Raw genomic sequence first — 26,794 nt, forward strand, 5'->3', positions numbered from 1 at the left:
CCTTGACCATAATCAACAGAAGTCAGAAAAACCATTAAAGTGTGTGATAGCTTGATTATTATTATATTCACAAAAATGACATGTACAGGGAAATTGCTAAGTCTCATATTTTGACCAGGAAAAAGCCTGAGACATGCAGCAGTGCTTAAATGAGAAATCTGCCTCCCAAGCTCAGTGGCTCTCTGATCATTTATTGTTTCATGCCTTCATTAGCAGCAACATTTAGTCATATATACAATTGTTAATAAATGTTAATAAATGCAAGAAATTATCTGCAGACTGGTGAGCAAGAATCCCACATTATTAGCCACAAGGATAACAAATAAAAAATTGAATAGAACATTCATGTGTGTAGCAATGTACTGCATGATATAGTAAAACAAAAGTGATAAATTCTTAGTGTTTGGGGGTCAAAGTCAGGAACAGTAGAAAGTATTCACATATTTGAAGACTCCAGGCTCCACAGGCTGCAGTCGACACTCAGACCATACAATGCTGTTCTCAATGCCTTCAGTTTTTCCTCTCTCATGGCCTCATTAGCAGCTGTTAGTACATTATGAACCATATCAGGGGAGATATAAGCGACTGTTGGCAGAAAGGTGGGCTAGTGCAAAGATGAGTAGTGCGGGGGTTGAAGAGGGTTGGAAAGTTTTAAAAATGCAGTATTAGGATGTGGGGCAGAAGTTTGTGGTTATAGGAGGGTGGGGGCAGGTGGAAAAAGGAGTGATTGGTGGAATGATGAAGTAAAGGGTGTGATAAGAGAAAAAGTTAGCTTATGAGAGGTTTTTACAAAGCAGAAGTGTTATAAGAAAAGCAGAGTATATGGAGAGTAAAAGAAAGGTGAAGAGAGTGGTGAGAGAGTGCAAAAGGAGAGCAGATGATAGAATGGGAGACACTGTCAAGAAATTTTAATGAAAATAAGAAAAAATTTTGGAGTGAGTTAAATAAGTTAAGAAAGCCTAGGGAAAGTATGGATTTGTCAGTTAAAAACAGAGTAGGGGAGTTAGTAGATGGGGAGAGGGAGGTATTAGGTAGATGGCGAGAATATTTTGAGGAACTTTTAAATGTTGAGGAAGAAAGGGAGGCGGTAATTTCATGCACTGGTCAGGGAGGTATACCATCTTTTAGGAGTGAAGAAGAGCAGAATGTAAGTGTGGGGGAGGTACGCGAGGCATTACGTAGAATGAAAGGGGGTAAAGCAGCTGGAACTGATGGGATCATGACAGAAATGTTAAAAGCAGGGGGGAATATAGTGTTGGAGTGGTTGGTACTTTTGTTTAATAAATGTATGAAAGAGGGGAAGGTACCTAGGGATTGGCGGAGAGCATGTGTAGTCCCTTTATATAAAGGGAAAGGGGACAAAAGAGATTGTAAAAATTATAGAGGAATAAGTTTATTGAGTATACCAGGAAAAGTGTATGGTAGGGTTATAATTGAAAGAATTAGAGGTAAGACAGAATGTAGGATTGCGGATGAGCAAGGAGGTTTCAGAGTGGGTATGGGATGTGTAGATCAAGTGTTTACATTGAAGCATATATGTGAACAGTATTTAGATAAAGGTAGGGAAGTTTTTATTGCATTTATGGATTTAGAAAAGGCATAAGAGTAGATAGGGGAGCAATGTGGCAGATGTTGCAAGTATATGGAATAGGTGGTAAGTTACTAAATGCTGTAAAGAGTTTTTATGAGGATAGTGAGGCTCAGGTTAGGGTGTGTAGAAGAGAGGGAGACTACTTCCCGGTAAAAGTAGGTCTTAGACAGGGATGTGTAATGTCACCATGGTTGTTTAATATATTTATAGATGGGGTTGTAAAAGAAGTAAATGCTAGGGTGTTCGGGAGAGGGGTGGGATTAAATTATGGGGGATCAAATTCAAAATGGGAATTAACACAGTTACTTTTTGCTGATGATACTGTGCTTATGGGAGATTCTAAAGAAAAATTGCAAAGGTTAGTGGATGAGTTTGGGAATGTGTGTAAAGGTAGAAAGTTGAAAGTGAACATAGAAAAGAGTAAGGTGATGAGGGTATCAAATGATTTAGATAAAGAAAAATTGGATATCAAATTGGGGAGGAGGAGTATGGAAGAAGTGAATGTTTTCAGATACTTGGGAGTTGACGTGTCGGCGGATGGATTTATGAAGGATGAGGTTAATCATAGAATTGATGAGGGAAAAAAGGTGAGTGGTGCATTGAGGTATATGTGGAGTCAAAAAACGTTATCTATGGAGGCAAAGAAGGGAATGTATGAAAGTATAGTAGTACCAACACTCTTATATGGGTGTGAAGCTTGGGTGGTAAATGCAGCAGCGAGGAGACGGTTGGAAGCGGTGGAGATGTCCTGTCTAAGGGCAATGTGTGGTGTAAATATTATGCAGAAAATTCGGAGTGTGGAAATTAGGAAAAGGTGTGGAGTTAATAAAAGTATTAGTCAGAGGGCAGAAGAGGGGTTGTTGAGGTGGTTTGGTCATTTAGAGAGAATGGATCAAAGTAGAATGACATGGAAAGCATATAAATCTATAGGGGAAGGAAGGCGAGGTAGGGGTCGTCCTCGAAAGGGTTGGAGAGAGGGGGTAAAGGTTTTGTGGGCAAGGGGCTTGGACTTCCAGCAAGCGTGTGTGAGCGTGTTAGATAGGAGTGAATGGAGACGAATGGTACTTGGGACCTGACGATCTGTTGGAGTGTGAGCAGGGTAATATTTAGTGAAGGGATTCAGGGAAACCAGTTATTTTCATATAGTCGGACTTGAGTCCTGGAAATGGGAAGTACAATGCCTGCACTTTAAAGGAGGGGTTTGGGATATTGGCAGTTTGGAGGGATATGTTGTGTATCTTTATACGTATATGCTTCTAAGCTGTTGTATTCTGAGCACCTCTGCAAAAACAGTGATTATGTGTGAGTGTGGTGAAAGTGTTGAATGATGATGAAAGCATTTTCTTTTTGGGGATTTTCTTTCTTTTTTGGGTCACCCTGCCTCAGTGGGAGACGGCCAACTTGTTGAAAAAAAAAAAAAAAAAATCTACAACCATCTACAGATAAGTATTTGTAGGGAAAAGAAATTACTAGTGGAAATGACCTGTCCTCCCTTACATGTGATAGATGGTCTCCTAACCTATGGTGCATAAAGCAAAGCCAATGTAACATGCAAAACAGAAACTTTTGAAATCTCCATTTCTTGGCAAATGTAAACATACTAAAAAATATGAGCTTGCCACACATGCACCAAATGGTCATTTACAAAAAAGAAATGAATCTGGTAGAAAAAACAAATGAAAAAATCCAAAATTCAATCACATTTCTTAGACTGTACAATACAAAATTGGAAAAAAATCTAATTTCTTTATTTATTTTTATTCCAAAATGAACATACATATAGTAATATACCAAAGATAAATGCATAATTATATCCTCCTCCCATTGACTCTCCTTCCATGACCAAGCAATCAGCTAGTCTTGTTTGGTTTGAAGTGCACATTAAGAACATGTAAATACAAATCTTGCTACCTTGTAACCCTGACTGTGTGTCAGCACAAACTAACTTTGTCCAGTTAGGTGTCCATTTTCATTTGCAAACCAACAATAATTTCATTCAAAATATGCTCAATGGATTTCCCATGCTCAAGCCTATTTTCTGTCTTTTAATTATTTCTTATGTATGTAGTGTTAGAGTGTTCAGCAGAAGTTTGTGGTTACAGGAAAGTCGGTGCAGGAGGGAAGAGGAGCGATTGGTGGAATGATGATATAAAGAGAGTAGTAAGGGAGAAAAAGTTAGCATATGAGAAGTTTTTACAAAGTAGAAGTGATGCAAGGAGGGAAGAGTATATGGAGAAAAAGAGAGAGGTTAAGAGAGTGGTGAAGCAATGTAAAAAGAGAGCAAATGAGAGAGTGGGTGAGATGTTATCAACAAATTTTGTTGAAAATAAGAAAAAGTTTTGGAGTGAGATTAACAAGTTAAGAAAGCCTAGAGAACAAATGGATTTGTCAGTTAAAAATAGGAGAGGAGAGTTATTAAATGGAGAGTTAGAGGTATTGGGAAGATGGAGGGAATATTTTGAGGAATTGTTAAATGTTCATGAAGATAGGGAAGCTGTGATTTCGTGTATAGGGCAAGGAGGAATAACATCTTGTAGGAGTGAGGAAGAGCCAGTTGTGAGTGTGGGGGAAGTTCGTGAGGCAGTAGGTAAAATGAAAGGGGGTAAGGCAGCCGGGATTGATGGGATAAAGATAGAAATGTTAAAAGCAGGTGGGGATATAGTTTTGGAGTGGTTGGTGCAATTATTTAATAAATGTATGGAAGAGGGTAAGGTACCTAGGGATTGGCAGAGAGCATGCATAGTTCCTTTGTATAAAGGCAAAGGGGATAAAAGAGAGTGCAAAAATTATAGGGGGATAAGTCTGTTGAGTATACCTGGTAAAGTGTATGGTAGAGTTATAATTGAAAGAATTAAGAGTAAGACGGAGAATAGGATAGCAGATGAACAAGGAGGCTTTAGGAAAGGTAGGGGGTGTGTGGACCAGGTGTTTACAGTGAAACATATAAGTGAACAGTATTTAGATAAGGCTAAAGAGGTCTTTGTGGCATTTATGGATTTGGAAAAGGCGTATGACAGGGTGGATAGGGGGGCAATGTGGCAGGTGTTGCAAGTGTATGGTATAGGAGGTAGGTTACTGAAAGCAGTGAAGAGTTTTTACGAGGATAGTGAGGCTCAAGTTAGAGTATGTAGGAAAGAGGGAAATTTTTTCCCAGTAAAAGTAGGCCTTAGACAGGGATGTGTGATGTCACCGTGGTTGTTTAATATATTTATAGATGGGGTTGTAAGAGAAGTAAATGCGAGGGTCTTGGCAAGAGGCGTGGAGTTAAAAGATAAAGAATCACACACAAAGTGGGAGTTGTCACAGCTGCTCTTTGCTGAAGACACTGTGCTCTTGGGAGATTCTAAGAGAAGTTGCAGAGATTGGTGGATGAATTTGGTAGGGTGTGCAAAAGAAGAAAATTGAAGGTGAATACAGGAAAGAGTAAGGTTATGAGGATAACAAAAAGATTAGGTTATGAAAAATTGAATATCAGATTGGAGGGAGAGAGTATGGAGGAGGTGAACGTATTCAGATATTTGGGAGTGGACGTGTCAGCGGATGGGTCTATGAAAGATGAGGTGAATCATAGAATTGATGAGGGAAAAAGAGTGAGTGGTGCACTTAGGAGTCTGTGGAGACAAAGAACTTTGTCCTTGGAGGCAAATAGGGTAATGTATGAGAGTATAGTTTTACCAACGCTCTTATATGGGTGTGAAGCGTGGGTGATGAATGTTGCAGCGAGGAGAAGGCTGGAGGCAGTGGAGATGTCATGTCTGAGGGCAATGTGTGGTGTGAATATAATGCAGAGAATTCGTAGTTTGGAAGTTAGGAGGAGGTGTGGAATTACCAAAACTGTTGTCCAGAGGGCTGAGGAAGGGTTGTTGAGGTGGTTCGGACATGTAGAGAGAATGGAGCGAAACAGAATGACTTCAAGAGTGTATCAGTCTGTAGTGGAAGGAAGGCGGGGTAGGGGTCGGCCTAGGAAAGGTTGGAGGGAGGGGGGTAAAGGAGGTTTTGTGTGCGAGGGGCTTGGACTTCCAGCAGGCATGCGTGAGCGTGTTTGATAGGAGTGAATGGAGACAAATGGTTTTTAATACTTGACGTGCTGTTGGAGTGTGAGCAAAGTAACATTTATGAAGGGATTCAGGGAAACCGGCAGGCCGGACTTGAGTCCTGGAGATGGGAAGTACAGTGCCTGCACTCTGAAGGAGGGGTGTTAATGTTGCAGTTTAAAAACTGTAGTGTAAAGCACCCTTCTGGCAAGAGAGTGATGGAGTGAATGATGGTGAAAGTTTTTCTTTTTCGGGCCACCCTGCCTTGGTGGGAATCGGCCAGTGTGATAATAAAAAAAAAAAAAAAAAGTAAATCTTCTGAGAGGATAGTGAAAGCAAGTGAACTGAACACACACACACACAATAATAACTATACTTAAGGTCAGCACAGCTTATCAATGATAAAAAATCTCACCTTAAGAACTGGAACCAGCAGGGGCATTGTATCACGAAGATATGCATAATGACGAAGTGTGTGTTGTTCCAGCAGAGGCAAAATGGTAGGGCAGTGTACTGCTGCATTCAATACCAGTATGAGCTGTGAGAAACAAATACAATTTGTTTTAAACTAAATTATAAAAATGATTTTTAATGCTAGTCAGTATTTTATTAAATACATATATTAGTATATTTTACCACTCAATAAATGAATATTACTTGAGAGGATGAATATTAAGTCAAAAGGATGACTAATTGTAAGATGAGAAGATGAATTGTAAGTTGAGAGGATGAATCTTTAGGTGAGCCCCTTTGGGTATGATAAGTCTTCAGATGATTAAATTTCTCTGTAAAATACTTGGCAGCATTTCTCACAAACATTTTGGCAAAACACTGTGCAATCCCAAAGGTCTTAAAATTTTGTAGAAAGTAGAAAACATGTACAGAATTGGTTTTGGTGCGCAAAGACTAGTATTTGTTATCTTTTTCAAGCTCTTTTATTTAAGGTTTAAAAAAGTTCTTAAAAAGTCTCCTCCTGTGATACACTGCTTACATATGAATGATTCAGTTTACCTTACAAATGTATTCTCCATCCTGTACACTGGGCTCAACGCCATCAAAATAAGGATGTATGACAAGCAACTGAGGCACTAAAGCTTGTACTAAAATAGGATGGTTTGATCCTAGGCGGCGAAGACATCGATGAATACTGCGTCGGTCCTGAAAAATTTGTTCTTAGCCATAAGGAAGGAGAGAGGGGTTTAAACTTGATCCTTATAATTTATAATTATACTTGAATGCATGACAAGTAGATTTTGTCAATATATTTCTTAATGGTGGATGCTGAAGTTTCCAATTAACCCTTTCACTGTCTCCTAAGTAAATATATGTCACTGAGGCCAGTGGCCATTGAGTATATATATCTTCTTTCAACGCACCAGCTGTATCCCACCAAAGCAGGGTTGCCCAAAAGAAGAATGAAAGTTTCTCTTTATAAATTTAGTAATGTATACAGGAGAAAGGGTTACTAGCCCCTTGCTCCCGGCATGTTAGTCGCCTCTTACGACACGCATGGCTTACGAAGGAAGAATTCTGTTCCACTTCCCTATGGATAGGAGAAAATAAACAAGAACAAGAACTGGTAAGAAAATAGAAGAAAACCCAGAGGGGTGTGTATATATTTATGCTTGTACATGTAAGTGTTATGTGACCTAAGTGTAAGTAAAAGTAGCAAAATGTACCTTGCATGTTTACGAGACAGAAAAAAGATACCAGCAATCCTCTTCCTTTTCTTTTTTCAACAAACTGGCCGCATCCCACCGAGGCAGGGTGGCCCAAAAAGAAAAACAAGTTTCTCTTTTTAAATTTAGTAATTTATACAAAAGGGGTTACTAGCCCCTTGCTCCCAGCATTTTAGTCGCCTCTTACAACACGCATGGCTTACGGAGGAAGAATTCTGTTCCACTTCCCCATGGAGATAAGAGGAAATAAACAAGAACAAGAAAGAAAATAGAAGAAAACCCAGAGGGGTGTGTATATATATGCTTGTACATGTATGTGTAGTGTGACCTAAGTGTAAGTAGAAGTAGCAAGACATACCTGAAATCTTGCATGTTTATGAAACAGAAAAAAGACACCAGCAATCCTACCATCATGTAAAACAATTACAGGTTTCCATTTTACACTCACCTGGCAGGATGGTAGTACCTCCCTGGGTGGGTGCTGTCTACCAACTTTATCTGCTTATTTTTGTAATTATTGTCGTATTTTTTAGTTATGAGGGATAATGACTTACCTGTGGGTATCTGCGGAGATTATCAAGCAATCCTGTGACACACAGTTTGACACATGCTATAGTTGAGAGAATGGTAGTGCCCAAGAAAGTATGTAGACACTCACGAATGTCTAAAGAAGTATCTTTTAAGGCATGAAGAATCTCTTCTAACTGGTCAGCTCGGAGAGTGATGTGAGCAGCTACTTGTTGTAAAACCTGTAGTAATGAACTCCCATAAAATCCCTTAGAAATAATAAAATACCAATGCTAAATTTTGGAACTTTACCCATTCTGAAATATTCTACTATTTTGTACGAAAGATACTCTTTAATCAAGTGAAAATTTTGTCTTTATTGCATAAATATGGAATACCAATACATATAAATATGAACAGTAAAAAAAAAAAAAAAAAAATCATGCATATATCCCACAGTGATTATATGTGAATGATGGTGAAAGTGTTTCTTTTTTTTTGGGTCACCCTGCCTTGGTGGGAGACAGCTGATGTGTTGAGAGAAAAAAAAAAAGCTATCCTAGTCAACAGCGGAAAGGGAGCACAAGGAATGTATAATTGTTATGCCATGACAAGCGTATAATTTCATGTTATTATCTGCACCCTGTACACTTTTTCCCATAAGAAACAGGGCAACTTACCTCAAAACTGTTTATGAGTTTTGGTTTTTCTACTCCCAGAAAAATCAAATAAGGAAACCACAAATCCAGTCTCGGTGAAGAGTGAGTAAACATGTTTTCCATATCTTTTTAAAATTCCTTGGGACTAGTGCTTATGTCAGATTCCTTAATTATAGCAAATGCTCTTTAATATAAATAAATAAAATTTTCTAACTTATTTCTTTCCACACGTTGGCCCTCTCTCACTGAGGCAAGGTGATCCCCAAAAAAGAAATGCTTTCACTAACATTCAACACTCACCATCGTTCACACATAATCACTGTCTTTACAGAGGCGCTCAGATACGACAGCTTAGTTGTCACTCCAAACAGCCAATATCCCAAACTCCTTGAAAGTGCAGGCATTGTACACAAGTACTAATATTTATATCATAAAAATTATACCTGAATAGCTTTAAGACGAACTTCCTCAATTTCATCGTTGAACATATCAACAAGAAAATCAAGGGACTGGTTGGCAAACTGCTCATTATTAAGAGCAAGGGCACAGATAGAATCAAGGGCTGCATTCCGTACCTCTGAAACACAAAAAATCCTCAGTATTATATAGTTTAAGGGCTATACATTTATGCATATAAAGTACTGCACGCTTTAACACAAGAGCAAAGAACTCCCAAAGAAATTTAACACATAAAACATCAGGACCAGATGAAGCATCATTATGGATATTACGAAAAGCTGAAATATTACACACACTTAGTCATTAAAGATCTTTCACAAATCATTAATGACTGATTAAGTGCCAGGTGAATGGAAGGCAGTAAACATAATACAGTATCCAAGAGAAGTGACAGGCAGGAAGCCCTGAATTACATGCAATGATTATAATATAAAATGACAGAAACTTGAACAATTTGAAAATGCTATATTCATCACAAATACCAGCTTGGATTCATAAATAAAAGTTTTTATCTTACAAACCTATAATAAACACAAATCTATAATAAACAGAGATAGACAAGAAAAGGGATAGGCTGACCATGTATTCCTAGACTGGTAAAATGCTTTGATAGTGCAAACACTCACCTAAAAAGAACGTAAGAAGAAGCAAACCAAGTCTTCTCATAATTAGCCTCTACTGATATCCTAAATAGCTTTATGCACACATCTCGGCTTCATTCAGGTTATAAGGTAAATTTTTAATCCATACAGCCTTCACTTACATCAATGCAAATCAAGATTTCAAACTATTGTAAACATAAAAAAATGTGTAAAGAAGTTAAATAGGCACAAACTAGGCCAAATTTTTATTCTGCTTCTTTCATACCCTCAGAAATGCAGGGGTAACAAGTTTGCTTGTTACTACATATAGAAGATTTCAGTTCATGCTCACATAACTCTTTGCTTACACTTTTTTAATTTTATTATTACTGTTTCACTAGTTATCAATGCCAGTAGCATTACAGCATACTTCTACCATTTTTTATATAATTATGTGTCTTAATAAGATTTTTATTTTCAACATGCTGGCCGTCTCCCACTGAGACAGGGTGACCCAAAAATGAAAGAAACCCTTTCACCATCATTCACACATAATCACTGTCTTTGCAGAGGCACACTGATATGACAGTTCAGATGTTCATAAAATAAAGTATTTCTGCTACCTCAATATCTTACCCAAGAACTCATCTTCTAAACCATGTACAAAAGCTCCACAAGAACCAGTATTAATAACAGACACAGATTCTGCTTCCACTTCTTCCTTAGGGGCATCATCTGCCCATCGTTTGCCAGATGACCATTCTCCAGAAGACACCATTGCTCGAGCACGTTCATGAGCTGACCTTTTCCTCTGAAAGTTTATGCACATGACCATAAAAACAGATTTCTGCCAAGGTGACAGGGAATTATAATTTAAAACTAAATATCAATTTATATTGAAGCCTCTTCCATAGCTAAAAGTACTTATTAAGAATATCTAAATGTTAAGCATTGGAAAAAAAAATCTTGCTTTACTAAAATGTTGAGTTTATCATGCAAGAGTTGTATTCAATTTAAAAATTCTAATCTCTTTTCCAACTATAATTAGAGACATAACCTATATATCAGGAAATCTTTTAAAGTATCTTTAACTATCCAGGCATCAAAATGTTTACATACTCCAAGTTTCCAAAAAATATGTCAAGAGTGATTAAATAGGGAGACAGAGAATGTTATCCATGGAGGCAAAATGGGAAATGTCTCAAGGCATACTGGTACCAACACTCTTATATGGATGTGAAGTTTTTTTTTTTTTTTTTTTTAACAAGTTGGCCGTCTCCCACCGAGGCAGGGTGACCCAAAAAGAAAATCCCCCAAATGAAAATACTTTCATCATCATTCAACACTTTTACCTCACTCACACATAATCACATGAGTTTTAAACATTGCAGTGAGGAGGAGGCTAGAGGCAGAGTTGTGTCTGAGGCCAATGCGTGGAGTGAATATTATGCAGAGAATTCGTAGTTTTGAGATTAGAAAGTGGCTGAGAAGAGGTTATTGAGGTGGTCTGGATGTTTAACCCATTGAGAGTCCAGACCCCCAATCTGAAAATTCCCCACAGGATCCAAGATTTTTCAAGAAAATTTTTTTTTTCCCCTTTTGAAATGGTAGAGAATCTTTTTCTGAAGGTAATAAAACAAAAAGTATGAAAATTGACAAAATTATGCTTGTGAATTTTACTGTGTCAGTGATATTTAAGCATTGGCAATTTTGCCCAAATTGAAACCTATTTTTGACCAATTACATTCTTCCAATAGACCAAATTCTTAGCTATTTTGCTAGTATGTGTTCCACTTTATCTACTGAACACAAGAAATCACCCAATCAACTATTTCAACTACTCAATAAAGTGATTGGAAATTGGCAATTTGGCCAATTTCACACACAGTTCAAAATACTCCAATTTCAGGAGGGTCCAGAATAAACAATGCAGGCATTCTTGGCACTAAAATAACATTTCCTCTGTTTATTAGTTATGTTTCCAGGTTTTACAGATGAATTCCATTTTTATTTTTTATTCATATAAAGAACTTTTATTCACACCAAACAATAGAAGATTTACTGTTACACAATATTGTAATAATTGTATAAATAATATCAGCGCATTCGTGAACGCACATCAGACTCACCAGCTGATGTGTATTGGACGTGTGATGTGATTTGTTTACTCTTGAATATCGGCAAAAATCAAACATCTCCACTACTTTGAGCTCAATTTCAAGCTATTTTCAGCGCTAAAACCAATCAAAATCATATCTAATTTTTCAAATGAGATGAAGAAACCGCAAATACAACCATAAAAACCACATGAAAATACACCACAAAGTCGCTGTTCTAATCCAAAAACACTGTCACAAATGTGAAATAAATCCTGCATGCTGGGGGATTTGTTTTCTATGGTGCACACTTACCACATAGATGCACTCTCTCATATCTAGGCCCAAATTTACCGCTCACAGCTTATCTAAGTAAGCTGAGCTCGTGACGTACAGTGGTCCCTCAATAATCGTCCATAATCCGTTCCTGGAAGTGGGACTATTATCGAAATGGACGATTTTCGAATCAATTTTTCCCATAAGAAATAATGTAAATCCAATTAATTCGTTCCAGACACCCAGAAGTATCAACAACAATTTTTTTTTGCCTAAAAGATAGATTTACATGCACAAAAGAATGAACATTCAACATGACAGTTACCTTTATTGAAGGCTGTTGTTGATGAATGGAAGACATGGAGGAGGAGAGAGGGAAGAGAGGTTATTTGGAAGGGGAATCCCCCTCCATAAGGACTCTAGGGCACTAATAAAATGTATAAATGAACATACCTGCCTAGTATGGACCAACAGGCCTGCTGCAGTGATCCTCCTTTCTTATGTTCTTATGAGTGAGAAGGGTTGGATTTGAGTGGGACTTGCGCATCAGAGCTTATTTCTTGGGTAGCATTGAAAATTGGGTTGGGCAAATGTTATGTTAATGGGATGAATTGTAAAGGACCTGCCTAGTAAGGGCCAGCAGGCCTGTTGCAGTGATCCTCCTTTCTTATGTTCTTATGGTAATAGGGGTAGTTGATGAGTGGAACGGTCTGCCTAGTAGGGTGATCGAAGCTAAAACATTGGGTAGTTTCAAATTTAGGTTGGATAAATACACGAGTGAGAGGGGTTGGATTTGAGTCAGACTTGCACCTGAGCTTATTGCTTGGGTAGCATTTGTTCTGTTAGTGGGTTGGATTTGTGAAGGATCGGCCTAGTATGGGCCAGCAGGCCTGTTTCAGTGTTCCTACTTTTTTAAGTTCTTATTTAACATCACACTTACCAGTAGGGTGATCGAGGCTAGGACCTTGGGTAGCTTTCAGGAGAGATTGGACAAATATATGAGTTGGAGGAGCTGAGTTTGATTTGTCATTGGGTACGAGAGTAAATTCTTGGGTAGCTTTGGGTGGAGGTCATTTTGATAAGGACCTGCCTTGTATGGGCCAGTAGACCTGCAGTGTTCTTCCATTGTTATGTTCTTATTGGCTATTTTTGTGTGAAGGAGGGATGGCAAGTTTATTGTTGGAGAATATGACACTAATATCAACTCTATGGCTTATTTATCTATCACAATTCAACTAATATGACATAATAAACAATATTAATAACATAGAAACATGGAATATACTCTAGAATGAATAAAATAAGTCATTACATATGTCATGAGAGGTGTTGTGTTGTGTTGTTGTTGGGTATATAAGGGCCACTGAGCGTAAGCCGTCCATAATGGTGGTGAAACAGCAGCTGAGGCGGCGGTGGTTTTTGTAGCCCTATATAACTCCAACATTAAAATGGTGGCTTCTTCAGGACTGAAGAAGTGTCTTTTTCCACATCTTGTCGGTATCATCATACCATTTCCTCTTAGTTGTGATAGTGGTTGATGAACATAAGAAAGGAGGATCACTGCAGCAGGCCTGTTGGCCCATGCTTGGCAGGTCATTTACAATTCATCCCATTAACGAAACATTTTCCCAACTCAGTCCTTAATGCTACCCAAGAAATAAGCTCTGATAACTCTATCCACTCATTTGGGACTTGCAAATGAGTGGATAGAGTTATCAGAGCTTATTTCTTGGGTAGCATTGAGGACTCGGTTGGGAAAATGTTTTGTTAGTGGGATGAATTGTAAAGGACCTGCCGAGCATGGGCCAACAGGCCTGCTGCAGTGATCCTCCTTTCTTATGTTCATCAACCACTATCACAACTACTTCCACTCTACCACCACCATCTTTGTATTTTTCTACAAACTTTTTCATAAATTATGTGTTTCTCACATTCTTTACCAAAGGGCTGGCACTAGAAGCTTTATTTGAAGCCATGGTAGGTTATTTAGCACTTGCAAGCACTAAAATCAATGGAATATTATGAAATATTTCGTAGGAGCATGTGAGGGGACCGTCACTCACTGGTAAACAATGGCACACTGGCTGGGAAGGAAAGGCCGAGGCGGCTCAGAGTGTGAGTATGTGTCCGGGACGAAGGACTATTAGGACTATTAGCGAGTTACCGGACCATTTGCGAGCCAATATTTTGATGAAAAAACAGGACTATTTCCGAAATGGACGACTTTCAGGCCGGACGATTATTGAGGGACCACTGTAGTACTACGGTTTGGACCCTGGCTTCAAAGCCGTAGAACTACGAGATGGACCCCTCAAAGGGTTAAAGAGGATGGAGCAAAATAGGATGATTTGGAATGCGTATAAATCTATAGTGGAGGGAAGGAGAGGTAGGGATTGTCCTAGGAAAAGTTGGAGGGAGAGGGTAAAGAAGGTTTTTGCATGCAAGGGGCTTGGACACTGAACAGGCATGTGAGAGCATGTTAGATAGGAGAGTGGAGGCTAATGGTTTTAAGGACTTGATGAACTGTTGGTGTGTGAGAAAGGTAACATCTTATGAAGGGACTCAGGGCAACTGGTTAGCCTGCCTTGAATCCTGGAGGTGGGAACTACAGTGCTTGCATTCTGAAGAAGGGGTGGGGATATTTGCAGTCTGGAGGGGCATCTGCACTGTAGTAATGGCGAGCCTCTGTTAAGATGGTGATGGAGTGAATGTTTCTTTTTTTGGATCACCGTACCTTGGTGGGAGAAGATTGGTGTTTAAAAAAATAATTATTAAATAATCTTACTCTCATATTGGACATGAGCTTCTTGTCCAGAGTCTGCTGCAAGAACCTCTCAGAAACATTTGTCATGTTGCCCAGCAGTGAAGCAGCCTGCGTTCTCACTCTTACGCTAATGTCATTAACAACATTACAGATTTGTGAGAAGGCATTGTCAACTAAGCGCACATGGTGGTCACTGTCAGGGATGGGGACTAATCGTTCTGGATCACTGTCTGCTGCCACCTGTATAATACCAGATTTAATTAGTGATCATGCTTGTTAAGTGGGTAACTAATCTATAGAAATTTTTTAATTAAATGCACATCAATGGATAACAAATGTAGCTAATTCACTCTTCTCCATATACAAATTTAAGACATTTTAGCCTTTTCTTAGTCAGGACCAATGAAATTAAAAGTGCTTAAAATGTTGAGAACTAAAAAAAAATTGTCGGAAATAGATGAATTTTTTCTACAGGCAGTGACACTAAAAATACAAAATTTGATAACAAATTCAAGGAATTACACAGGCAAAAAGATGATGGTCTGGGTGCACCTGCGATTTCTGCCCACGATGAGTTTCATTGCTCAATTTGAAAAATTCTTAGCTATCTACTAGTTTGCCTTCTGTTCTATTGACAGAGCACAAGCAACCACTCATTCAACCATCAAAACCACCCTATAAAGTGCATAACATTAAGTAATTTGGCCAATTTTACACAATATTCAACAAATTGCAATTTAAAAATGAATCTAAAATAAATACCATATGCATTCTAGTCACTAAAGCAGCCAATCTTCACTTATTGCTATCACTAACACCATAGCTCAATATAATGGAAACTCCATTATTTCTTAAGCCCTCACACGACACATTCTAGCCAAGCAAAATGAGGCCATCATTTAATCTTGCCTTTTCTCCCACAATATCTGATATACATCACTATTTATACTGCCTTACTCATTCTCTGTACCAGACTGATAAACCTCCTGGTGGGTAAAACATATCCTTAATTTAGCAAGTGCGTTACAATCAGCATATATGTCCATTTACAAACCTTGAGTCTTTGTATGCCAAAGGTGTAAATTGATTAGCATTTGGGAAAGTTTATAGGTATAGGAGTGGGCTGGCTACAGTATACTGAGATGGCATGTTAGATATGAGTGAATGGAGACGAATGGTTTTTGGGACCTGACGAGCTGTTGGAGTGTGAGCAGGGTAATATTTTGTGAAGGGGTTCAGGGAAACCAGTTAGCCAGACTTGAGTCCTGCACTTTAAAGGAGGGGTTTGGGACACTGGCAGCTTGGAGGGACTTCTAAACTGTCGTATCTGAGCGCCTCTGCAAACACAGTGATTATGTATGAGTGATGGTGAAAGTGTTGAAGGATGATGAAAGCATTTTTTTTCTTTTTGGGTTTTTCTTTCTTTTTTTTTTTGTCATCCTGCCTCAGTGAAAAATGGCCAATGTGTTAAAAAAAAAAAGCTTTATTTATTTTCATTTCCTTTTATGAAAATAAAAAAAATTAAGCAGTGGAGGAAGAACAGGGTATTAATTCACAGACAAGACTCACATTTCAGGTAGTATATGTATCCAATTTACTTCTTATAAAGCAACCACAAGAACATTCCCCCCTCCTTATTTTGCTGTTTAGCCAGTCTTCACTCCCACTTACAAATGCAATTTTTTCCAAAGCATTACCCAGCCAAACTCCTTCACCCTTGCTACAATACATTTACATACTGCCCCAATCCCTCTCAAACACAATCCCTCTTTCTTCATCACTTAACCACTATACCCTGCAACTTACCCCTCCCTCCCAAAATAATATATACTGTACACTGTCCAATTTATACAGTGGTTAAAGAATTAGAATAACCTACCTTTACAAGAAGAAGGGCCGCTTCTCGAACACACTGGTAATCATCAGTAAGTGCCTGGCATGCACTGTCATATACTTCTGGAGGAAGCTTCACTGCCTTATCTTGCACAGCCAGCTATTAGAAAAAAAATTATTAAATGGCAAATTTTTGATATCCAGTTTTACAGAACATCATTTAATTCTCCTCAAGACAGGTGACACAGAAAACACATTATCATTGTCACTAACATTTGAGCTGTCCTTCCCACCTGACCACAATATTGCCATATAGCTTTCAAAGTGAAGGCTGTGAACCTCTTGCCTCCTAACCTTAAGATCGGCTAACTGGTTTTCCTTAATCCCTGTTTTATGTACAGAACTACCATGCTCACATTTCAACAGCGCAACAAATCCACTCCACTCAAGCTCACAAATACATACTAGATGCTGAAGCCTCTTTTTTTTTTTTTTTAACACCTCCGCCATTTCCCACCAAGGCAGGGTGATCCAAAAGAAAGAAAAGCCCAAAAAGAAAGAAAAAACTTTCATTATCATCCAACACTTTCACCATCACTCATACACAATCACTGTCTTTGCAAAGGCACCCAGATATGACAGTTTAGATAGTCACTCCAAATTGCCAATATCCTAAACCCCTCCTTTAAAGTGCAGGCATTGTACTTCCCATTTCTGGGACTCAAGTCCGACTAACCGGTTTCCCTGAATACCTTCACAAAATATTACCCCACTCACACTCCAACAGCTTGTCAGGTCTCAAAAACCATTCATCTCCATTCATTCCAAACATACTCATGCATGCTTGCTAGAAATCCAAGCCCCTCGCCCACAAAACCTCCTTTACCCCCTACCTCCAACCTTTTGAAAGATGACCCCTACCCTGCCATCCTTCCCTTACAGATTTATATGTTCTCAAAGTCATTCTACTTTGTTCCATTCTCTCTAAATGACCAAACCATCTCAACAACCCCTCGCCAGCCCTCTGACTAATACTTTCAGTAACTCCACACCTCCTCCTAATTTCCACACTACGAATTCTCTGCATAATATTTGCACCACATACTGCCCTTAGACAGGACATCTCCACTGCCTCCAGCCGCCTCCTCGCTGCAGCATTCACAACCAAAGCTTCACACCCATATAAGAGTGTTTGTACCACTATACTTTCGAACATTCCCTTCTTTGCCTCCATGGATGAAGTTTTTTTTGTCTCCACAGATACCTCAATGCACCATTCACCTTTTTTACTTCATCAATTCTATGGTTAACTTCATCCTTCATAAACCCTTCCACTGACAAAATAGAGCTGTGATATACAAAATGACAATACAATCAACCTGTAGAGAGTACTAATTTTTACACAAAAATTTCCTTAATTCTACAGTAGTATACCGGAATATGATTACCATCACTTGAAAAAGCACATTCAGAAAATGGAGAAAATGCAGAAGCATGTAACAAGGCTTATTCCTGAGCTATCAGCATGAGCAATGAGAAGAGGCTAATTTAATGACTTTGGAGGACAGAAAAACCAGATAATTATAGAGTAGACAGGGGCAGGCTGTCTGCAAGGCAAGAAACAAGAACTCAGGAAAACAGCTGGAAGCTACAGACACAGAAGTATTTCTGTATTTGGAAGTGCTTCTTTGGTCTCAAGAGTGGTCAGGGAGTGGAATGATCTCAATGAGGAAGTGGAGGGGGTACACTCCATACACAGTTTTAAGAGCAAGTACGATAGAGCCCACCAGACTACGAGGGATTAAATCTGGCATGTGGTAATTTAAGTGGTGGGGTCAGAACATGAGAATCAACCCCTGCAAGAGGCAAGTACAAATAGGTGAGTACACCCAGCCTTTACAGCTGGCATAAGTTTATTCTGAGGTACATCTTCTATTCTATCAACGACATCAAGAAACAGCCAATAAAACCATAAAAACCATCTAGAAACCCTAGAAAAAACCTCAAAGTCACTATTTTAAACCAAGCACAAGGTCAGAGGTTTGCTTTTTACATCATGCACTGTGTAGGGCAGGATTTTTTGTTTTTATTTTTACATCACAGTCACCACACAGACCCATTCTCTCATATCTAGGTCAAAATTTACCGCTCACAGCTTATCTGAAGAAGCTGAGCTCAAAACACAAATCTTTGCGAGCACTGCTGGCACCAATGACATAGATCTATGTAAGAGACTGAGAATGGGTTAAAAAACTGAATAGAGCACCACAAAACACTCGTGGTAATACTGAAGTATTGTACTGAAAACAATTATTTTTATCATAAATGCCACTGCACTGGATAAAACTATTTTCTTAGTATCACAGATTTTTTTTTTTAACAAGTCAGCAGTCTCCCACCAAAGCAGGGTGACCCAAAAAGAAAGAAAATCCCCAAAAAGAAAACACTTTCATCATCATTCAACACTTTCACCTCACTCATACATAATCACTGTCTTTGCAGAGATGCCCAGGTACAACAGTTTAGAAGCATATATAAAGATATATAACATATCCCTCCATACTGCCAATATTTCAAACCCCTCCTTTAAAGTGCAGGCATTGTAATATCACAGATATTACATGTAGAGAGAATGGAGCGAAACAGAATGACTTCAAGAGTGTATCAGTCTGTAGTGGAAGGAAGGCGGGGTAGGGGTCGGCCTAGGAAGGGTTGGAGGGAGGGGGTAAAGGAGGTTTTGTGTGCGAGGGGCTTGGACTTCCAGCAGGCATGCTTGAGCGTGTTTGATAGGAGTGAATGGAGACAAATGGTTTTTAATACTTGACGTGCTGTTGGAGTGTGAGCAAAGTAACATTTATGAAGGGATTCAGGGAAACCGGCAGGCCGGACTTGAGTCCTGGAGATGGGAAGTACAGTGCCTGCACTCTGAAGGAGGGGTGTTAATGTTGCAGTTTAAAAACTGTAGTGTAAAGCACCCTTCTGGCAAGACAGTGATGGAGTGAATGATGGTGAAAGTTTTTCTTTTTCGGGCCACCCTGCCTTGGTGGGAATCGGCCTGTGTGATAATAAAAAAAAATAAATAATTACAATAAAACAAAAACATTCACTTAAGACAAAGGTTTACAATGATTAATGAAATAACAGTAATTAAAATGACCACCGATAAACAACAACAAAAAATACTAACTAATGAATTGAAGGCAGCAGTCCTGACTCTGTTGTCCTGGTGTGAGGTGTGTTCAATAAGAGTTGTCATTATAGCAGACTGCACACGACCGCTTTCCACAGGACACAAGCTTCCAACTGCTTCTAATGACCGCACCTGCAGAGTCAAGCATTTCATGAAATTTATAAAAAAATATAAATAATTATGATGTTCCTAAACAATTATACTGTACTAAGTACATTTGTTTTCAGCATTTTTCATTACCTAGATCTGGTTGTTGAAAAGCAGGCATAACAGACTTTCAGTAAAATACTTCTTTTGTCCAGACTGTGATTGTTACAAAAATAAGAAAACTTCATGAGGTCAAATAATATAAAGATTTTATATTTCTACCTTTTCTTATTAATAATGGTTTTGAGACTTCCTCAGATTTACCTTGAATCTTAAGCACACCAACAGTCTCCCACTCAGGAAAGGTGACAAAATAAAGAAGAAACGCTTTTGCCATCATTCATTCAATCACTGTCTTGCCAGATGTATGCAGACATCACAGCTCATATGACCTTTTGAACTGCAACATCCTCACCCCTTCTTTAAGTGCACAGAAGTTTGGGAATTTGGCCAATTTTACACAAAATTAAAAACTACCAATTTAAAAAGAGTGCAAAATAAACACTATAGACATTCCTGGCACTAAAATAACATTTCCTGTGTTCATTAATCATGCCTCCAGGCCTCTCCTGCATTACATTTGACTTCTATTTTGAATTTATAATTACACAAAAAACAGAAGATTCACTCTATTTCCCAGATAATAAAATACAGCCAGGAATGATTGGTCATGGTTTACGGCATCCCAATAAGTAATCAAACCTATTAAAAACCCATAAAACAGACCGAAGGGTGTAAGGGGCCATACCTGTCCTCAGGAAAATTGGCAAAAATCAAATATTTCCACTACTTTGAGCCTAATTTCATGCTACTTCTGGTCCTGAAATCAACCAAAATTATCTTTATTTCAGTAGTATGTTTTCTATTCTATCAAATGATGCTAAGAAACTGCCAATAAAACTATCCTAGAAAACACCTCGAAGTCGCTATCTTAAACCAAACACATTGTCAGAATTTTGCTTTTCTGTTGAGAGGATTCATGGAGATATGATGGTTGGAGTTAAACACACTTGTTGGGTGGTAACACTTCTATATTCTGACAGCTCGGTCATGTTACGTATGCCGTCTCGACATACCATACTATGCTATACCTGCCTGTCCTGTCGCCTTTAAGTCTATGCGTGTAGTGAGGAAGAGGCAGGGAGCCCAACGCTCACATGCGGCATCACGTGACATCATACATGGTAGCCACTGAGCCTATGATACTCGGTACTATGATACTCAGATAACATATACATATACAGGGGATCAGCAACTATGCTGACACATGCACCACATTGAGGAGAGTCTATGCGACAGCCACTGAAAGGATTAATCTATATCAACAGTACTATATATCACAGACTATGTACAATATTCTTTTGAAAGAGAGTAAAAAAATTAATAATTTTTTTGGAAAGCTCCTGGCCCTGGTAACATCAGTTTAATAGGGCTCATGTGTTGTGTCCAATTTAGTAAATATGAATTTACTATTCGTATTTACTAAATTTGTATTAATTTTCAATTTAAGCTTATTAGGAAGCTCCCAATACAACAAGATAAATTAGCTTGCCTGTGAAATACACATGTACAGTAGTAATATGCAAACACTAACCTTTATGATATAGCTTGAGTTGCTTAACTGCGAAAGTGCTAATTGGATAACTTGGTCCTGTAACTTAGGGTCTTGGGGAATACACTGAGACAAGGCACAGGCAGTTTGAACCCCTTGTGCAATCACTTTCTGAGACTTGTTTCTACGGGTCACACCTAATACTTCTTCAAAAACAGGCTGAAATTTAGAGACAATCTTTTTAAGTATTAGAATATCATGAATGTATACATGAATTTCATTAAGCATTAAATCCACGAGAATCATTCTATGTACCAAAAGGAGTGCTGGCGGCTCGATCCTCCAACCACTAAGTACAGATTGGTTTCTAATCAATTGTGTGGTTATCTGGTACACAAAGATACCATATGTGGAAAATACTAAATATGCAAGTTAGGAAGTAATGACACTACTGTTAAATACAGGTACTGAGAAATGGTATTAGGACAGAAAAAAGTAATAACCCCGATCCTAAAGGAATAGGGAGAACTCAGTTATTTGCTACAAATTATAGTCAAGGTTTCTCTCCAAAAAGGCATCCCAACCAAAAAGTGGGAAATGATAAGCATTGTATAATATTGTGCAACATTGCCAATCCTGAATATATAATTTGGATGCGAGGTGCAACAGAAAGATGTTTTCTCCCATAAAAGTCTTGATATTTCAGATGTTCCTTGAAGTGTTTACAGGAGTTAGAAGATTCTGAAATGCCCAGGAAGGAGTCTATACATGATTACCCAAAAATAGTTTTTTAAAAGGAACAGCATCAAAAATATAGATACAAAATGTGCTAATAAAAGAGAATCATAAAAATAATAAAGAATTCAATTATTCTAGACATGCCATATACCACAAACAGTTTATTTAAAAGTCAAAAAGTTATAGGTATGTGTGACTGTGTATGTGTGTGTGTGTGTGTGTGGACCTGTGCCTGTGCATGTGTAGTGATGATGTTGGCCAGGAGAGAAAGCACTTTGGTGGTGATGATAGGAGGATGGGAGTCATTTTGAACCAACTTCATCAGTCCTTGCACTGCTTCACTCTGAGCCTCACCCTGAAAGAAATGTTTACATTAATGAATTGCAGAATTATTTTCATGAAAGTGTTAAATTCATAAGAGTCACACAGTACTGCAGGGCAGACGTTAAAGACTCTGCATTGGTACATAGAATGATATCCAACAAAAAATGCAACGGTTTGATAAGTGAAATGGAAAATCGTTAGATAATTCCAGATTCTCCTCAACCAATTTAGTCACCTACTCCTTAATTAATCTAATTAAGCCAATCTAAAATAAGCAAGAAACATCCCTTCAAATGAGCAAACAGGGTCAACAATCAAGGCAAATTCTGTGCCCTGTGTTGTAAGATCTTTAAAGAGAGTATTTATTAATGTATTGTTTAATTAACATGTATATATGAAAGAAATTACTAAATTTAAAAAGAAAAGCTTTTGTTTTTCTTTTTTAGGTCACCCTGCCTCAGTGGGACACGGCCGATTCGTTGAAAAGACATGGAATAGTACACGGGAGCACAGTGGTACTTCGAGTTTTGGTCACAATTCGTTCCAGAAGGCTGTTTCGAGTGCCGTTACTGAACAAATTTGTTCCCATAAGGAATGATGTTCGAGTTGGAGCTGTTCGAAATTCAAGGTACCACTGTACCTGAAAACATCTCTTTCAGTATAACATGGGTGTCTATAGGGATAGAGGTTCTAAGATCCAAAAATGAACGATTTCCAGGAATGCATCTCATTCATAAGTTGGGGCTCTACTGTTAAGCGAGTTTTTATAGCAAATTCTCAATAAGGAGTTATTTTTTCTCAGTTTTTAATTAAAAAACTGATTTCTGGTAGCGTATATATTTTAATGTACATCTTTTTGGGATAAGTATCATCAAACAAAAAGTGAATCTAGGTTTTTAGAAGTCACCTAGGAGAGCTACTACAAGAATACAGATGATTGTTAAAAAAAATCTGTTCCATAATTCATCAGTTTAATCAGAAAGCAAAATTGTGTGAAGTCATATGCTGTAAAGTAAGGGATTATTACAAGATCCTTGCCCAATTTTACTTATAGATAGAAAAACATTACAGAAATAAATGAAGTTGCTTACAGAAATGGGGAGAGAATGATGAAGGTTCACTAGTACTGGGAGAAGTTGTTGTGGATCTGTTGTATCCAATGATGAAACACTAAACTCGATGTGGTCAATTGTACGGGTGCGTCGTACTAACTGCAACCGCTTAGCTGGTTTTGGAGCCTCCTCCTAGAAAAAAAAATACAGTACCTATATCAAGCAATAGCATAGGTTCATGTCTATTAAACCTTCACCAGAAGCCTATACAGTGGAACCTCAAAAATCGAACTTAATCCATTCCAGGAGCTAGTTCTAAATTCGAAAAGTCTGAAATTCGAAGCAATATTTCCCATAAGAAATAATGGAAATACAATTAATCCATTCCAGAAACCCAAAAATATTCACACAAAAAATACATTTTATAGAGATTAATTACAGTTTTACATACAACAAATACTATAGTTTTTAATTATGTATAGTAATACATATAAAATAACATTTTTACTTACCTTTATTGAAGATTGGTGATGGCATCTGGAAGAAAGGGAGGAGGAGGGAGGGAGATGGGGTTAGTGTTTGGAAGGAGAATCCCCCTCCATGAGGACTTCAGGTAAAGCCCTCGTTGGGGTTACTTCCCTTCTCTGTCTTTTAATGCCACTAGGACCAGCTTGAGAGTCACTGGACCCCTGTCTCACAAAATAACTGTCCACAGTCCTCTGTTTCTGGCGCCTCTTTAACATTTCCCTAAAACGGGACATGGTTCTGTCAGTGAACTTGTTGCAAAGATGGCTTGTTTCAGCTTGCTCAGGGTGGTACTTCTGCACAAACATTTGGACATCATTCCACTTAGCACAAATCTCCTTAATCTTTGAAGAAGGCACCTAATCCACTCCCTACATTAACACCTTTTGTAACATCAGCTTCCTTGATTTGTTCTTTCTTTGACAGGATAGAACCGATGGCCGACTTGTTTTTCCCATACATCCTTGCAAGCTCAACAAGTCTCACACCACTCTCATACTTCTGCATTATTTCCTTCTTCACATCTATGGTGTTTCTCACTTTCTTTACCACAAGGGTACCACTAGCAAGTTTCTTTGGGCCCATGGCAGCTTATTTCACAGTCCCACAAGCACTAAACACAACGAAATAATCGTAAAATGCGTGAATGAGAGCGCAGGATAGTGTTCACTCAAGCATAAACAAAGCTAGACTGCTCACGGAGCCTGCGCGAGGATGCGGACAGAGCGGGCCGGCAGACAGGTCCCGTACCCGGCGGTCCGAAAATTGGGGCGCGTTCGATAATAGGGACACAGTTTGTCCGAAAAAATGGTCCTATTTTCGAAACATTCAATATGTGATATGTTCGATTTTTGAGGTTCCACTGTAATTCATTAAAGCTATACAGTGGACCCCCGGTTAACGATTTTAATCCGTGCAAGAGGGCTCATCGTTATGCGAAATAATCGTTATGCGAATGAATTTTCCCCATAAGAAATAATGGAAATAAAATTAATCCGTGCAAGACGCCCAAAAGTATGAAAAAAATTTTTTTTTACCACATGAAATGTTAATTTTAATACACACAAACTGAAAAAGGCATGCACAATTAAATGACACTTACTTTTATTGAAGATCTGGTGATGATTGATGGGATGGGAGGAGGGGAGAGCATTATCTTCTTACTGTTTAGAAGGGGAATCCCCTTCCATTAGGACTTGAGGTAGCAAGTCCTTTTCTGGGGTTACTTCCCTTCTTCTTTTAATGCCACTAGGACCAGCTTGAGAGTCACTGGACCTCTGTCGCACAACAAATCTGTCCATAGAGCTCTGTACCTCCCGTTCCTTCAAGACTTTCCTAAAATGGGCCATAACATTGTCATTGAAATAGTCACCAGCACGGCTTGCAACAGCTGTGTCAGGGTGATTTTCATCTATAAAGGTTTGCAGTTCAACCCACTGTGCACACATTTCCTTAATCTTTGAAGTAGGCACAATGGATTCCACAACTGGCATAGGCTTCTCAGGGTTAGCCCCAAACCCTTCAAAATCTTTCTTAATTTCCATACTAATTCTCACCCTTTTTACCACAGGGTTGGCACTAGAAGCTTTCTTGGGGCCCATGGTCACTTATTTTCCAGAAACAGCACCGAAAACACTGTAATAATACGAAATATTCCGAGTGTATGCTTGGATGTTACCGCGGAGGCTGGCTGGTAAACAATGGGACGGCCGGCACATGTGAGGGCACATTGGACGCGTCTCGGACGAAAATCGGTAAGCGGGTTTTTAATCGGTATGCGCGGCAAAAATTTTGCGATAAAAGTAATCGGTATGCGGAAAAATCGCTATGTGATGCCATCGTTATGCGGGGGTCCACTGTACTTACTGTGTCCTATCCTCAAAATGTAAGTTTTTTGTCTCCACATATACCTCAATGCACCACTCACCTTTTTCCTTCATCTACTTTATGGTTAACCTCATCCTTCATAAACCCATCCGCTGACACGTCAACTCCCAAATATCTGAAAACATTCACTTCTTCCATAATCCCTCTCTCCAATGAGATATCCATTTTTTCTGTATCTAAATCATTTGATACCTTCATCACCTTATCTTAACTATGTTCACTTTCAATTTTATACCTTTACACACCCTCCCAAACTCGTCCACTAACCTTTGCAACTTTTCTTTAGAATCTCCCATAAGCACAGTACCATCAGCAAAAAGTAACTGCCAATTCCCATTTTGTATTTGATTCCCCATAATTTAATCCCACCCCTCTCCCCAACACACTAGCATTTACTTCTTTTACAACCCCATTTTTTTTTTTTATCACACTGTCCGATTCCCACCAAGGCAGGGTGGCCCGAAAAAGAAAAACTTTCACCATCATTCACTCCATCACTGTCTTGCCAGAAGGGTGCTTTACACTACAGTTTTTAAACTGCAACATTAACACCCCTCCTTCAGAGTGCAGGCACTGTACTTCCCATCTCCAGGACTCAAGTCCGGCCTGCCGGTTTCCCTGAACCCCTTCATAAATGTTACTTTGCTCACACTCCAACAGCACGTCAAGTATTAAAAACCATTTGTCTCCATTCACTCCTATCAAACACGCTCACGCATGCCTGCTGGAAGTCCAAGCCCCTCGCACACAAAACCTCCTTTACCCTCTCCCTCCAACCTTTCCTAGGCCGACCCCTACCCCGCCTTCCTTCCACTACAGACTGATACACTCTTGAAGTCACTCTGTTTCGCTCCATTCTCTCTACATGTCCGAACCACCTCAACAACCCTTCTTCAGCCC

General features: G+C 38.8%; 1 protein-coding gene across 2 annotated transcripts in view; it reads right to left on the reverse strand.

The window, feature by feature from the left end:
• IntS4 (integrator complex subunit 4) overlaps positions 1 to 26,794 on the reverse strand; it is a 35,720-nt gene that overhangs the window by 4,347 nt on the left and 4,579 nt on the right. For both annotated transcript variants that reach the window (XM_053776255.2, XM_053776257.2), the window contains 11 exons: positions 23,522 to 23,674; positions 22,333 to 22,461; positions 21,411 to 21,587; positions 19,667 to 19,801; positions 16,526 to 16,639; positions 14,668 to 14,886; positions 10,147 to 10,321; positions 8,914 to 9,047; positions 7,859 to 8,053; positions 6,637 to 6,783; positions 6,041 to 6,163 (listed from right to left, as the gene is read on the reverse strand). In XM_053776255.2, the coding sequence (XP_053632230.1) occupies positions 6,041 to 6,163; positions 6,637 to 6,783; positions 7,859 to 8,053; positions 8,914 to 9,047; positions 10,147 to 10,321; positions 14,668 to 14,886; positions 16,526 to 16,639; positions 19,667 to 19,801; positions 21,411 to 21,587; positions 22,333 to 22,461; positions 23,522 to 23,674 (1,701 nt within the window). The remainder of the gene's footprint in view (positions 1 to 6,040; positions 6,164 to 6,636; positions 6,784 to 7,858; positions 8,054 to 8,913; positions 9,048 to 10,146; positions 10,322 to 14,667; positions 14,887 to 16,525; positions 16,640 to 19,666; positions 19,802 to 21,410; positions 21,588 to 22,332; positions 22,462 to 23,521; positions 23,675 to 26,794) is intronic.

This window comes from Cherax quadricarinatus, chromosome 19 (assembly GCF_038502225.1).
Source record: "Cherax quadricarinatus isolate ZL_2023a chromosome 19, ASM3850222v1, whole genome shotgun sequence".
Classification (NCBI taxonomy): Eukaryota; Metazoa; Arthropoda; class Malacostraca; order Decapoda; family Parastacidae; genus Cherax; species Cherax quadricarinatus.